At 36.4% G+C, this 15,683-nt stretch overlaps 1 protein-coding gene across 7 annotated transcripts in view; it reads left to right on the top strand.

The window, feature by feature from the left end:
* MED24 (mediator complex subunit 24) overlaps positions 1–15,683 on the top strand; it is a 106,837-nt gene that overhangs the window by 42,846 nt on the left and 48,308 nt on the right. For all 7 annotated transcript variants that reach the window (XM_087945060.1, XM_087945062.1, XM_087945061.1 and 4 more), the window contains exons 5-9: positions 1,653–1,726; positions 4,511–4,734; positions 5,524–5,635; positions 5,742–5,892; positions 8,501–8,614. In XM_087945060.1, coding sequence (XP_087801186.1) covers positions 1,653–1,726; positions 4,511–4,734; positions 5,524–5,635; positions 5,742–5,892; positions 8,501–8,614 — 675 coding nt within the window. The remainder of the gene's footprint in view (positions 1–1,652; positions 1,727–4,510; positions 4,735–5,523; positions 5,636–5,741; positions 5,893–8,500; positions 8,615–15,683) is intronic.

Raw genomic sequence — 15,683 nt, 5'->3', positions numbered from 1 at the left:
AAATCATAAAAATATGTATATATATTTCATTAGTCTAATTGGTTTTCATATCATAGTCTTGGAACCCTTTCAGAACTCGGTATGTGAAAATAGAGACCTCAGATGCTACAATCATTAATAGTTTTTCCTCCCCCTTTCCTGAGAAATATTTATACAGTACATACACTGCCCAACTCCCAGTAATTTTGGTCAGCTTTCCGCAGGCAAATCCTTTATTTGCCATTTCCCGGAATTAAACTTGGAATTTTAAATCTAGAATTGTGTATTTAATTATGTTTTAAGGCTGCATTCATACACTCTGGCATGTTTATGTATTCATTGATTTGTATGTTGCCATTATTATTCTTACAAATAATTCAAGGTGGCAAACATATCCAACACACCTTCCTCCTCCTATTTTCCCCACAACAGCAACCATGTGAGGTGAGTCGCAGGGCTTATCCAGCTGGCTTTCATGGCTAATCCTGATCAATACAGTATATACAGTTCGGCTTATTGTATAGACTCAGCCATTGTAGTTTTGAAGTCACAGTACAATATATGGCTTAGCATGTGGTGTAAACCTAGTTAATTGTGAGTGAGTAAAGCACAGTAACATAACACAATGATATAATAAAATGAGGGAACTTATCCTAAGTGTAACTGACTAGCAGTTGGCTGTCAAAATCAAAATATTAAGAGTATAGTGTAGTAATCCTCAACTTACAACTATTTGGTTAATGACTATTCAAAGTTACAATGATACCGAGAAAGATGACTTATGACCAGTTCTCACACTTATGTCTGTTGTAGCATTCCCACAGTCACATGATCACACTTCAGGTGCTTGGCAAGTGGCATGTGTTTACAATGGTTGTAGCATCCCAGGGTCCTGCGATCATCACTTTCCAATCTTTCCAGGAGATTTCTGAGAAGCAAAATCAATGAGGGAGCCAGATTTCCTGAAGAACTGCACGATTCATTTAACAGATGTAGGGATTCACTTAACAATAGCAAAAAAATTGTAAAATGGTACATGGTTGACTTAACAGCAGCTTTGCTTAGCAATGAATATTTTGGACTCGATTATAGTCATAAGTTGAGGGCTGCCTCTATATTTCTTCCAGCATTTATTTTCAGAATTTCCAATTTGCTAGTTAGAACCTAACCAGCAAAATTTTGCGCTGAAGGTTGGATGCTAGACTTGGTTAAAATGACTAGTCTCTCTCTCCCCCCCCACCCCTTGCCTGGAACCATCCATTTTGCAGGAAGATTCAAAATTAAACGTGGCTGAAATTTTAAAATCTATGCCAGGTAGAGTAAATAAAAAAAATATAAAAGGTAAAGATTCAACAGGTGGTAATAGTCTTCCAGTTTTAGACTGTACTGCATCTCCATTTAAGAAGGCAATACGTGGTGATATTTTATTAAATCAGAAAACATACTTCCATTGTAGACTTAATTGTAAAATATAAAGTATGAGACGTTTTTATAAAACATAATGGGAACATAATTATCTATTAATAATATTTGGTATAAGGCTCTTGAAATATCAAAGTGTTTTAGAAAAAAAGGCTAGGAAACATTAACTTTGCAAGATTCAAGCCCATGTCTGCCTTAATTTTTTGTATTACTTAAGACCTGTTATAATGTTTTTGTGGTCCCTATTTTAGTTTGATGACTTCTCCCGAGATCTCTGTGTCCAGTCATTACTCGAAATTATGGACATGTTCTGTGACCATCTCAGGTAGGGAATAAATTGTATGTTTAGGTGCATATGTGTCAAATGTAGATGAGACACTGGTATTATCAGGCAGTGGCTTACCAAAAGCCTGCTGGTTGCTAGGATCAGTCTTTTAACTATGACATTACAGTCACAAAATATATTTATGTATGATTATTTGCACTGAGTTCGGTTGCAAGATGGTGTGTTCTCTTTGGTGCTTTCTATTCATGTAAACTTGATAAAACTTACTGTCTCAAAAGCAAAATCCTTCTTGCAATCTTTAGAGCCAAGTGATTCTTAAAGAAAGAATCATTGTTAACAAAAAGAACCAAAGTTCTTTAAAAAAAAAAGGACAACAAGAGACCTCAAAAGAAGTAGAAGATTGAAACATTGTGAAAACTGAAAATGGATTCTTATGAATATAAGCATACCGAGATAAAATGATACATTTAGTGAGGGTGCTAGGATCGTTGATGATGTTCCCTAGTTTGGGTAATGAAATGTCTGCAAGAAAACAAGCAAGTTCAGAGAGCATGTCAACCCTGAGCTACAAATATTATCCTTTATTAGTGATATATTTAGTATCCTGGTAAAATGAATTGCATTTAAGTAGACAGTGCAATTTCTGCTTAGTTGCCTTATTAATCTGAGCAAGAGATTTCTTATGTTTTGAAATAAGGCCATTCAGATCACTCAAATCCTATTAATAATGCTTAAATTACATGCAGTCATATATTTTTATAACTTGTCAAAAATTCATTGATAGACCATTGAAATTCTAATCCAAATAAATGGAATTCATAACTCTACAATTCATGCACTCCAAATACATGAATCTCAAAACAATATGTACTGACTATTAAGGCACATATACATCTGAGAGCATACAGTGAGACTCACTTTACCTAGTATCTTTGTTCAAGCATATTCTTGATCAGTCTAAGAGATTGTGATAGCATATCTGAAGCTACACAACTAGTCAGGTCCAGTCTTCAAGCATTATGAAGTCACTAACCTACCTGTGATAACAGACTATGATTTCAGCAACATATAGATTCAACACTTGCCTGAGCTAGTGAGCTAGATTAAAAAAGAACATAAAGGATACAAAAAAGAGCAGGAGGAAGAAAAATACTTTACTATGCTGTGTATGTGAAAAGAAGCATTTGCAACAATTAGCAACCGGAGATAGATAGATAGATAGATAGATAGATAGATAGATAGATAGATAGATAGATAGATAGATAGACAGACAGACAGACAGACAGACAGACAGACAGACAGACAGACAGACAGACAGATATATATTTATCATGTATGCTAATTTCTCCCACCTCGTTTTCAATATTCCTGGGAGAACCACAATTGTTAGATAAGGCTTTTTTTTTTAAAAAAACTTTATTTTATCTTTGATTACAAAAAATTAAAACTCTGTAAAGATTTTACCTTTCTAAATTCAGATTAAATGTGTTATATGGAGGTAACAGGTGAGGGTGCTGGAGTGGATTGAAATACGAGGAAACAGACATTTTCTCTTCGTATAAGAAAATAGAAACAATGAATATTAAATTGTTACCAGAACACCGATAAACACCTGTTATAGCCAGATACAAAGCCCAATACTTAATCCTCTTTCTGCTTAATTCAATGTTCTGCTTTTTAATTTGATCAGAACCTTTCAGCTCTAGGATTATTGCTGCTTGTTGAAAAAGTACTTGTCCCATCAACAAGATTTTTCTCCCAGTCCCCATCTGCTTTTTGGGCTCAGTTATGTTAATTACTGAATGATTGAATAATTTCTCTTTTTAATTTGTTTAAATAAAGACATGAATTGCAACGAAAGTGACAACCTGCACTTTGGTGCCACATTATGCAAGATGTTTCATGTCACTACTTTGATACCCCTGGTTGATAATACAAGTCCCCTGATATTTTACTCTTTCCTGAGAGATTCCCAAAAGGAAGGAATGGACAGGAAGTTGGTTAGAAAAATCAAAATAATAACATTTTGCATTATATTATATTTTGGGGTATTCAGATTACATCTGTGCTGTAGCAATCCCATGCTAACATTGCAGATGGAAGGCTGAGATTAAGCACTCATGCAATTTCACCACAGAAATAAGATTTGAAATGGGTATTTTCTAATTGGCAAATTATTCTCATAGTAAGGTACTTACAGGTCTTTATGGCTTAAGCCGCTGTGTTGAACATAGTGTTGCTGCATATACTCTTACACCATTTTGCTCTACTGCTTTCACTATTGGGTTCATCATTTCCATAAAGGGAATTTACTCTTGCTAAACTACATCTGAGGTGTAGCTACAGGAAAGTATGTCCATGGCTAAACCTGATTGGACTCAATAGCCAGTAGACCTAATGCAACAATATGACCTTTTAAGAATGGGCAGTGGCTATGAAACAGGGAAGTCGTAGTAGGCAAGCAAGTAGAATGAAGGTTGCATTGGAGCTTTCATCTATCTTTTCTCCTTCACAGTTGGGATTTATCTGGCCACCATGACAGTTGAATAATGATGAGAGCCAGAGCTTTTTTTTCAGGTTCCTCTTCCTATTGTCTCATATCTTTTTTCTTTCTTTGCATCATACCCATATTCAAGTAGGGAAAATATTTCTCTGATACTTTTTGTCAGATTTGGCATTTCTCCCACCACCCTCCATAGAAGCTAGGATTGCATTTATGTTTCTGAAGATCATGGAAATTCTGCAGCAAATGTATGTGGGACAAGCAATATAGTCTTTTTGCTAGGGATGATTTATTTTGTCCCTTCTTTACTCCCCTTGCAGCTGCCATGGTAAGGCAGAAGAATGTATTGGCCTCTGTCGTGCCCTGATGAGTGTTCTCATTTGGATGCTGCGATGTGCTGCCTTCTATACAGAAAAGCTGAAAGAACTGCTGGAACAGGGGGCTGCAGAGAACCAGCTTAACATGTGCTTGGATCGTCTGGCGAAAATCCTGGGGAGCACCAAAAATAGGGCCCTGATTCATATCGCCAAGCTGGAAGATACATGTATGTGGCCAGTGTTCATTTGGGAGATATATCTTTTAAAATTTTGGAAAGAGCAACATAATGCAGATTTTTATACAAAACAGTTAGTCTTTAGGCTTCAAACTCACCTGTACACCTTGAATTAAATTGATGATAGAAATATTTTGTTGGAATTCTTTATAAGACTTAAAACAGCATACGTTTCTTAGCGATCCTTAATTTTTTGGTGTTTTTGGTGGTGGATTCACAAAACTTTATAAGCATAACAATTATTCTCATCCCTTCCCTGAAACTCAAGGAAGCAATAGCACACTTAATCTAGGTCCACATACTTGGTTAGATTAAGATGAAGTTAGGACTTTGGATAGCAGCTGCAGATGAGTAGACTGAATTGATATAGAACAGATGTTTATACGCTTCTTTTCAATCCAGTAAAATTGCATATGCCTGCAAATAGGTGAGGTTGTTAGTAAAACTAGGAAGACTGGAAGTGTTATCCTTGTCTCTGATCCTTTTCATCACTATTCATGGATATGAGCAATAAACATATTTAATAAGGTTCGTGCTTAATACTGAGCCTTTTTTCTGCCCAGGCTGCAGTCTGCCAAATTTCAAGTCATTTTCTAACTGCTTTTGTATGAGAAACTGTCTGTCTGTCTGTCTATCTCTATATCTATCTTTATCTCTATCTCTATATAAGAATATAGATAATACTATATCTATATAAGAATTTTCCAGAAGAAAAATAAATGAGATTTATTTTGGGCTATTGGACAAACTGTATGATTAAAATGTAAGTTTTATGTTTAGCTTCCTGGAGTGCAATTGAACAGTCCCTTGCCAAATTGGGAGACAATGTAGGACATATTAACAACAATCAGTTGCGGAATCAATTGGAAGAGTGCATTAATCTTGTCAAAAGGTGAGCAAACAACAGTCTCAGGATAAGGAATAAACAGTTTTCTTCTCCATATGCAAGTAAAGTTAAACCAATCTTTTCTTTCTTTATGTCACAATTCTCTGTACAGTATCCCTACCATGCTCTCAATTCATTCAGAACAGCTAAACAAAACAGGCTTCCCCACCATACATGCTGTGGTGCTGCTAGAAGGAACCATGAATTTGACTGGAGAACCACAGCCTTTAGTCGAACAACTGATGATGGTGAAAAGGATGCAGGTATGGATGAATCATAGAGGAAATTAAATCATTATCACTGTACTTATTTTTCTGTTTGGTCTTCTATAGAAAAAGTATGGTAGAGTTCAATTAACTAGAATTCAACTATATTTTCAACTATCAGTAAAATATTATCTCTAATAAAAAAAAAGGCATCTATGTTTAGCATGTTGAGTAGAATTGGCTAGAATCCTTATCCCCTGATAAAAAAGTAAGTTCATACAACATGCATATTCATGTTGATTGATTGATGTAGTACAGGGTTGTCAAACATGCTCACATCGCGGGCTGTATCGTGACATATTGCAATGTTTCTTGCCTTTGCAGAGCTGGGTGAGCATGGCCTGTGCAGGCCTCCTGGTTGACAGGCCTGATGTAGTGTGTGTTGACTCCAACCAAATGGCTTATCATCATGTGTGAGCCTATTGTTTCATTTTGTTCAACAATACACAGCAGCTAAATCTGTGAATAGCCAGATATATGATCTAGCCATAGTCTTCTATTTGCAGAACTTCTATTTGCAGTATATGATGGAATATCAAGTTAGGACGTTTTACCAGTATTCATTCTGAGCTGGTACAGCCCAATATTATTTTACTTATGTAATAACTATCTAGACTAGAGCGACCCACCTTTTTGAATGGGGCTACGGCAGAGGTGGGATTCAGCCAGTTTGGACCAGTTTAAGTGAACCGGTTGTTAAATTTTTGCGCAGTTCGGGGAACCAGCTAATTGTACCTCTGGCTGGCCCCACCCACCCACCCTGCCTGCCCCTCCCCTCCCCTCCCCGTCCTTATCTCACCTCACCCACCTATGCCACTCACCTAGAGTCATGCCCACAGAATAGCTGCTGCTGCTCTCTGGTTCCCTTGCTTGCCTCTACCACGAAGCCCAGCTGATCTCTGCCTGGTGAACCTTCCTTTGCTCTTTGCCATGCTGCCTCCCACATGGCACCCGTGGCCCAGCCCACTTACCTTCCGCCTTCACATTGCCTGCCCGCTGGCAAACAATAGATGCTGTAGAGACAGGGAGATTTCCTATGTACCATTCCGAGCTCCTTCCTCCCCATATGCTGCCACTAAGCTGCTGCCACTAAGCACGAGCACTGGAAGAAAGGGAGTCTGATTGTAGGAGGAGGCGGGAGGTGGGCTTTTCCAAGGCTGGTCCTAGAGGGAGCCAGAGATCATATGCAGCTCTAATTCTTAAAAATTTTGGGGGTTGCACATGTGGGGTGCTGGAGGAATCAGTGCCTGGAGCGAGAGAGGAACACAGACTGACTGGGCAGGGAAGGAGTACTGGGCTTCCAGTGCTCGTGTGGGGAATGCAGAAGCTTAGCGGCAGTATATTGCATGCCTTAACAAGCCCACTGTGGCCTCTGGGGTTTGGATGGTCGGCTGCAGCCAGCTGGGCTTGGAGGAGCAGCAGATGGACTTCAGGGTGCACAATCTCCCCTCAAGCTCCCGATGCCTGAACCGGGAGAGCTGGAAGAGAGATTCACTGTCGGGCTGGTGAGTGGGCTTTTTGCTTCTTCCCCCCCCCCACCTCCCCATCCCTATCCAGTGTGGCACAGACAGCCCAATGGAGGCGGAAAACGGGGTGTTTCCATCGTCCCTTCTCTTTTTTTCCCGTTAGCCTCCTTTTGCCAGCATGTGTCAGGCATGCTCAGCAGGCTGTCGCGGTCTTTAGATGGGCTTTTATTTTGTCAGCCTAAGAAGGAGGGAAAGGGGCTTGGAATGGTACACAGGAAATCACCCTGTCTCTGCACATCAGCCCACCTGCGCTGCCCCACCTTGCTGTGAGTGATGTCGAGTTGGCCACGCCCATGCAGTCACATGCCCTCGCCCGCCCGTCCTCCCCACCTAGCCAGTCCATAGGAATAACCGGTTGTTAAATTACTTTAATCCTACCACTGGGCTACAGTGACATACAAGGAATTATTTAATGAATTTCTTGGCGGATAGGCTGGTGAATAAGACCATGACACAGTCATATATCTCTTCATGTCTCCATATCTGGTATCTCAGACACAGAATCCCCTTTCCAGAAATAGAAATGGAGAGATATTAGATACTTGATCTTCCATTTTTTCAAGTTACTTTCCTTCCAGCAAATTAGGATTCCTGGTATGAGACCCTTGGCTACTACATACTGTTGATTCTCTTAAGGTTCCATGTTTTCTCTCCTCTTTTTGGGAGTAGTGGTTTACCATTTCAGCTGGTTTTTTTTTTAAATGATAAACCTTTTCCTTATCGTTTTTGCAAGCATAGCATTGATGACATCCTAAAATTTCAAACATGCCCATCAGCCCACGGAGTTTGGAGACCTGACAGAGAGTTTTTCTGTTCCATTTTCTGTGGAATGAAGGATGCATAATTGGCTTAATAAAAAAAAAAAAAAGATGCTTCTCTTCAGAAACTCTGTTGTATAACATTGGCTACCAAGTAATTTTTGAGTTCTTGGCAGCAGGAAGCATTTTGAGAGAGCAGGAATCACACACTTTGGGTAAAATGGAATTTCTAGAAAAGGTCATTTTGTATTATAAGTATTTTCCTTTTGATCAGAACCTGAAGTTTTCTGGGTGTTTTTTCCCCCCCCTACTATTGGTTAGCGTATCCCATCCCCACTCTTTATTCTGGAGATCTGGAAAGCCTGTTTTGTGGGATTGATTGAATCTCCTGAAGGGACGGAAGAGCTGAAATGGACGGCCTTCACTTTCCTCAAGGTAAGCCTAAATGTCAGGGAAAGACAGCTGGGCTTTGGTGCTTTCAGTAGGATTCTGACCGGAAGGCTGTTCACGATAAACATTTTGGGCTTTCAAAGAAAAGGTCAGAGAAAACAATATCTCAGCAGGGAGACTATGTGCAAGAAGTCCTTGGTTCAATTCCTGACATTTCCACATACAGAACTGCAAAAAAAAAACTATTTATGAAATTTGTATTTATTACAAGCAAATCCAAATTGGACTAGACCAATTGTCTCAAGTGATACAAAGCAGTTTTTTTCACTCCTAATAGAATTGTTCAGTCACTTTGTCTTTGTTTATTCCAATGGTATAATTTAGGTGAACCGAAGGAATTTAATATGAACTCTCTTTAAAATCTGTATTACTCCTTTACAAATATCTTTTTCTACAGAAGATGTAGAAAAAGCAAACACTTTGCATTTTCTACATCTTCTGCAAGTTTTCTTACATTCTCTGGCATTGCACAAGCCAGTGAATCTTTTTTGCATTTCAATCCATTCATGCTCATTGAGCTATGGACCTATGTACATTTTTCTTTGGTTAGTTACTTTTTTTCGTTGTGGAGTGCAGAAAAAAAATAATTGTAGAATTATAGCAGTGTCAGGAATGTATTTAGATGGCTCTTTAGCTTTCTGTAGGAACTATGGATGCTTTTGTAAGTTTTTTTTTTTTTTTTTGCTTTTTCTGCAATTGAAAAAAGTTACTTTTGGGGGAATATGAACGAAAATGGAGAATTGGCTCAAGCACACGACCCTTTCATTGCTAGCTTCTAAACCAGGAGGGTCCTTACTTTGATTTCCTATGGCCTTCAGTGGGAATTTAAAAATTCACCTCAATTAGTCTGTCAGGTGTCTGACAAAAGATATATATTTTGGTTCCCTGTGAAGAGTAGTTTGTGGGAGCAGAAAGATAAGGGAAAAAGGGGATGATATAAAGAAGGGAGAACATGGGATTATCTTACTTATTTGACTGTGACCCTATTCATCAACGGCATGAATTCCCCAACATAAGGGAAATTGTTTACTTCTCTTGGCAACTCCAGGTCAGACTGTTCCGGGGACGTTGGTCAGGATCAGCTGCTCCTGGGAGCAGTATACCAAAGATTAGATGTTCTTTTTAAAGTATAAGGATATTTACAGACCTTGCTGATCCATGTGGAAAACCTACCTTCAGATACTATGGCATAAATTCTGGCAGAAAACTGCAACCATGTTAATTCTTGATTTCAACTCTTCATAAATACAAGCTTTCAGATCTATTCTTTCTCTGTGTAGCTGGTGACATTCATTGCCATATTAGTGACCTGAAGTCCAGGTTATTCTTTGGTCTTTCTTCTGGGCTGGTGCCTTTTGGTATGGAGTATGGAGAAGTCTGCATTTAGCTGCATAATATCTTTTATAATATAAACATAAGCCAGATGGTTATGTCTTTCTTCTTCCTGGCTTTCTTGGTAAACACACCATGACGCTACTAGATTCCCCAAAAGAGACACAACAAATTACAACTTAACATTCCCAGCTTGTTCAGTAAATCACTACTGCAGCTCAAGGACATCATGTATCCAATTGTCCATGCAGAAATGAATACATTAAGCATGAAAAAGACAAACAGATATACACAGGCACAGCCTGTGGACAAATTGGAATATTATGGAATAGAAAGCTAGGACAGTTAACTTGTGAAACTGCATGAAAATCAGATTAAAGATATCAAAGCTTTCCTTTATTTTTTTGGATCTTCTTCACAATGTCATTGCTGTGTCTTCAAATGCTTATTCATATTCAGCCAATGTCATAGCTAAGCAAAGATATTAAATCTGGCTTTTCTATCGCCATCATATCAGAAAAATTTATTCCAAGAATATAGACATTTACAATTGCATGGCGTACAATAGAGAGAGCTCTTGCTGAAACTCTCCTGAGACATTAGCTGAGCTACTTTAATGTCACAAAATTGTAACATTGCATTGTAATTTTCCCCAGGCCTTTGGTGAGTGGCCGAAGCGATCTTTAGATTGTGTACGTTGTTTTCTTTGTTCCCCATCTGGTTTTGTCATTTTGCCATCTTTACTCTTCATTTATTACCATTGTTGTTTTCTTGTTTTAAATGCTTTTAATAATTTGTAATCACCCAGAGTTGCTGGGAGTCAGGCAGCATATACATTTGATGAAGAAAAAAAGGAACCTTTTTATTTTAGTCTTGATCAGCAAAAGTCCATTTAGGGTTACTAAAAAGAACAATTTATCTATTTTAACCATGATCACATAATTCGATATTTCTCCTTTTTACTTTCTTTTTTTAAATAAATAAACCTTTTTATTTATCAATAAGGTTTTTTTAAAGATAGATTTTTATTATATTTTCCACCAATACAAATCATATTCATATCTATGTCAGCGTTTTGACATCGACAAATATAGTCATCTTATAAATCATCTTGTATTTTATATACATCAACCAATAATTATTATCACTATCAAAGTTATCTCTATCATATATTTATATATTTTATATATCTACCATATCATTCTCTTAAGGTCTCTTATATTAATTACACTAATCTATTCTTCTTATTTCTTGTAACTATTCTCTAACCATTCGTACCATTTATGCCAAATTGAGTAATATTCAGAGTTTTCCTTCTCTTTCATTTCTAGCGTAAGCATATTCATTTCCGCACATTCCAATATTTTATGTAGAATTAAGTCCTCTGAATGGATGTTAGGTCCTCTCCACATTTGTGCAAAAGCTATCCTGGCTGCCGTGTGTAAAATAATATATTTTATCTCTCTTGGGTATTGATCCTTGATTATTCCTAATAGGAAGAGTTCCTGTTCAGGTTCAGTTTGATATCCAGTAATTTCCTGCATCCAATTTTTAATTTTAATCCAATAGTTCCTGGTCTCAGGGCATAGCCATCACATATGATAGAAGGTACCATCTGTTTGTTGACATTTCCAACATTTTGGGCTTGTTTTGGGATATATCTTAGCCAATCTTGTTGGTGCCAAATGCCACCAGTAAAACATTTTATATAAATTTTCTTTATATGCTGTGTATGTCATTAATTTGTTATTTGTACTCCATAGTTTCTCTCATTCTTCTAAATCGATGTTATATCCGAAGTTCTGAGCCCATGCTATCATGGTGCTCTTTGCCATTTTTTCTTCCATTTTAAATTCCAATAAGTATCTGTATGTTTTACATATAATTTTTTGTTCTAATCCAACCAGAATTTTGTCTAATTGATTTTTCCCTTTGTCAAATCCAGATTCTTCTAGATCTTTTTAATATCTATTTTGAATTTGTAAATATGGCCACCAATCAATTATGATTCCTTGTTCTCTGACTTCTTGATTCGACTTTAATTTTCCTTGATTATCTAATAATTCATTATAATTTACCATTTTTCTTATATCTAGTCTGTTCGGATGGATTATGGCCTCGATGGTTGACAGCCAACAGGGTATCTTTATATAATGTTTCTTTTTTATCTTCCTCCATGTCTGAATAAGTGAATCTCTTATTTGGTGTCGATTAAAGTTTTTTCTCCCATAAAAATGCATGCCAACCTATCATGACCTATCATGGCTTCTAGTGTTAAAATTCTCTGCTAGCTTAACCCAATCTTTTATCCAATTTAATACTGCTGCCTGATAATAGAGCTCCCACTCTTGTAATCCAAAACCACACCTGCTCCTACTATCCTGTAACATCTTTAATTTAATACGTGGTTTTTTGCCCAGCCAGACAAATTTAGTTGTCATTTTGTTTAATTCAGTAAATAAATTTTCCCCTTGTTTTATTAGGATCATTTGAAATAAATACATTAATTTCTGTGAAGTTTCATTTTTATGATTCTCCCTAATAAAAATAATTGTAGTTTTCCCCATGATTCCAATTCTTTCCTAATTTGTTTTACTAATTTAATATAATTATCATCTTTAATTGGTGAACATCTAGAAGATAACCATGTTCCTAACTATTTCACCTTTTTTGCAATCTGTAATCCCATTTTACTTTCTGTTTTTTGTTTTGTAGTGCAATTTTTAACTATCATTTTAGTTTTGTTCTTGTTTATATAGGTCTTGTATCTAATGGGTCCTCTACTATGCATACTAGGTCGTCTGCAAATGCTTGGACCTTGTATTCTTCATTTCTGATTTTAATCCCCTTTATTTCTGAGTTTTGTTTGGTTGAGGCTAGAAATACTTCCAAACACAAAATGAAGATAGGGGACACCCGTATCTCACTTTGGCTATCTTGAAATCATCTGTACGGTCTCCATTTAGTAATATGCTTGCCCTTTGACTAGAATATATTGCTTGTAATGTTTTTTCTATATTGGTGCCGAAATTCATTTTTTTAATTTGTTGTAAAGCAACTGCCAATTGAGATTATCGAAGACTTTTTGTGCATCTAAAAATATTAATGCTGCTTGCTTTTCAGGTAGTTTCATAATATTCTATAGCGTTTAACACTGTTCTAATATTATTCCTAATTTGTCTATTTGACAAAAAGTTGTTCTGATCAGGGTATATAATTTCGCTCAATATTGGTTTTATTCTTTCTGCTAGAATTGTCATAAATATTTTATAATCCGTGTTCAACAATGAGATTGATCTATAATTTTGAATTAATTGTTGGTCGGTACCTTCTTTCGGAATTAAGGTAATATACGCCTCAGACCAGGACTTCGGCAGTCTAGCTTCTAACAATGCCTCATATATTTCCAACAACATTGGTTTGAATATTTCATACATGTTTTTGTATAACTCACTAGGAGGACCATCCATTCCTGGAGTTTTATTATTTTTCTGTTTTTGTATTGCTTTTTTCAACTCTGCTGGGGTTACTTCTTTGTTTAATATCTCTCTTTTTTCTTCAGAAACAGAACCTAAACCGTTTTCCTCTAAATATTGTATTATGTTTCCCCCGGTAATTTCTTGTTTATACAGCTCCCCAAAATACCTTTGCACAATTTTTCCCCCTCCATCTGATGACATAAATTTCCTTCCTTATCCTTAAGTTGTTGAATTAATCTTTTTTCCTTCTCTATCTTTAACTTATGAGACAACCATCTACCAGGCTTAATTGCAGATTCAAAAAAGTTCTGCCTTACAAATTTTAAATTTCGTGCTCTTCTAAAAACGTAAAATTTAATTTATGTCTAGCCATCATAATTTTCATCTTCGCTTCTGTGTTTTTGGGGTCTTTTTGAAGTTCGCATTTGTATTTTTTTTAATCTTCCCCTGCAATTCATTTTGTTGTTGCCATTTTTCCTTGTTTTTCTTAACTGTATACGCTATTGTGATTCCTCTCACATGCGCCTTCGTAGTATTCCATAAGTTCTGCAGGGTAGTATGATGTTTCACATTTATCTTAAAAATATTTCCAATTCATTTTTTATTTTTTGATTGTATTCTTTTTCTTTCAAGATTTGAGAGTTTAGTGACCATCTCATTTTCCTTTTCTTTTGTCCTTTCCAGACAATTTTCAAAGGGTTATAGTCAGCCCATATATTGGGCATTATTTCTACAGTAAGGCTATCTTTTTCAATTGCTTAATTCATCCACATCATGTCAATTCTCGACCAAAACTTGTGTGGGCTGGAATAAAATGTATAATCATTATAACTTTGATTTCTTTTTTACTATACGTCTTCCAACTTAGTTTCTTTCATTAGTTCGAAGAATGGTTTCGGTAAGGTTTTCTTTCTTTTTTTTGATTTGTTCTTTACTGATATAATCTTTTTCAGTGTCCACAATGGCATTAAAATCCCCTACTAATCAAATATTTTTGTATCTTGTTTCTATTATTTTCTCATACAATTTGTTATAAAACTCTTTTTGGTTATCATTGGGGGCATATATCCCCACCAGTAATATTTGTTTTTGTTGAATGTTAAGTTCTATAATTAAAATTCGACCCTGTTCTTCTGCATAAATTTGTCTGGCAATTATCCCTTTCTTAATATACATTACCACCCCTCTTTTTTCTGATCCGCCAATGCTGCATACAATACACCTAGTTTAGAGTAATCTAGATCAGGGGTCTCCCACCTTTGCTACTTTAAGGCTCATGGACTTCACAAGTTTTATATTTTTAAAATTTGGAAACTTAATAAAAAAAAATTTTTTTTAAAAAAAAAGACTCTTGGACTTCAACTCCTAGAATTTCTCAGCCAGCAAAGTGGCCAAGGTTGGAGACTCCTGATCTAGACATCTAATGTGCTGTTTTTGGATATATACCTCCTGTAGGCATACAATGTCAACAGTTTGTTTTACTAAATTAACTAGAGTTTGCTTCCTCTTAGCCAGAGAATTCAATCCATTAATATTAATTGAAATTAGTTTAATCTCTTCTTCCATTTTGCTAATTATAGATCTGTCTTAGTCTTCTATTAACTCTTGCTTCTCTTTGTGGTCTTGTTCTTAATCCTCTTCTCGGTTGTTCTCTCTCTTCTTTGCCTTTTTCTTCTTGTTCCACTTCTTGTACCTCCTATTACTGGTCGTCTTGGCTTCTTCTTTCCAACTCTTCCTTACTACTCATTTCTTCTTCTGATCCCACCACCTGCTCATATACTTCTTGGGCCTTATCAATACTGTCAATTCTAATTCTTCTTTCTTGCCAAGTAACCAGCATTCCTTCCGGGACAAACCAGATATTTTTTTTATTCAGAAATGCTGCTAGGAATCTATAGTCCTTCCTTAGTTCCCTCACTTGCCTCGGGATCTGTTTCAAGGTCACAATTTTTTTATCTCTATATGTCATCAGCTCGTCTTTTGTAATCTTGTATATGATATCTCTCACATTCTTTCTTGCAAACCTTATATGCATCTGTCTCGGCAGTTTATTTCTCCTCACGTAATTCATATGAATTCTATAGACCTTATCAAGTTCATTTACAATTTTCTTGCCGATCCCTCTGCAATGCTTCTGCTATCAATTGTGACATTATAGCTCCTAGGTCTTCATCTTTAGTTTCTGGTATGTTCTGTAATCTCAAATAGAACGCAGCACGTTCCATTTCTAGATGTATTATCGA

This window comes from Notechis scutatus, chromosome Z, assembly GCF_049901735.1.
Source record: "Notechis scutatus isolate UNSWTSFEM ecotype Mainland chromosome Z, rNotScu1.2, whole genome shotgun sequence".
Lineage (NCBI taxonomy): Eukaryota > Metazoa > Chordata > Lepidosauria > Squamata > Elapidae > Notechis > Notechis scutatus.
Note: the sequence above shows the minus strand (reverse complement) of the source record. Positions and strands in the feature narration are given on the sequence as shown.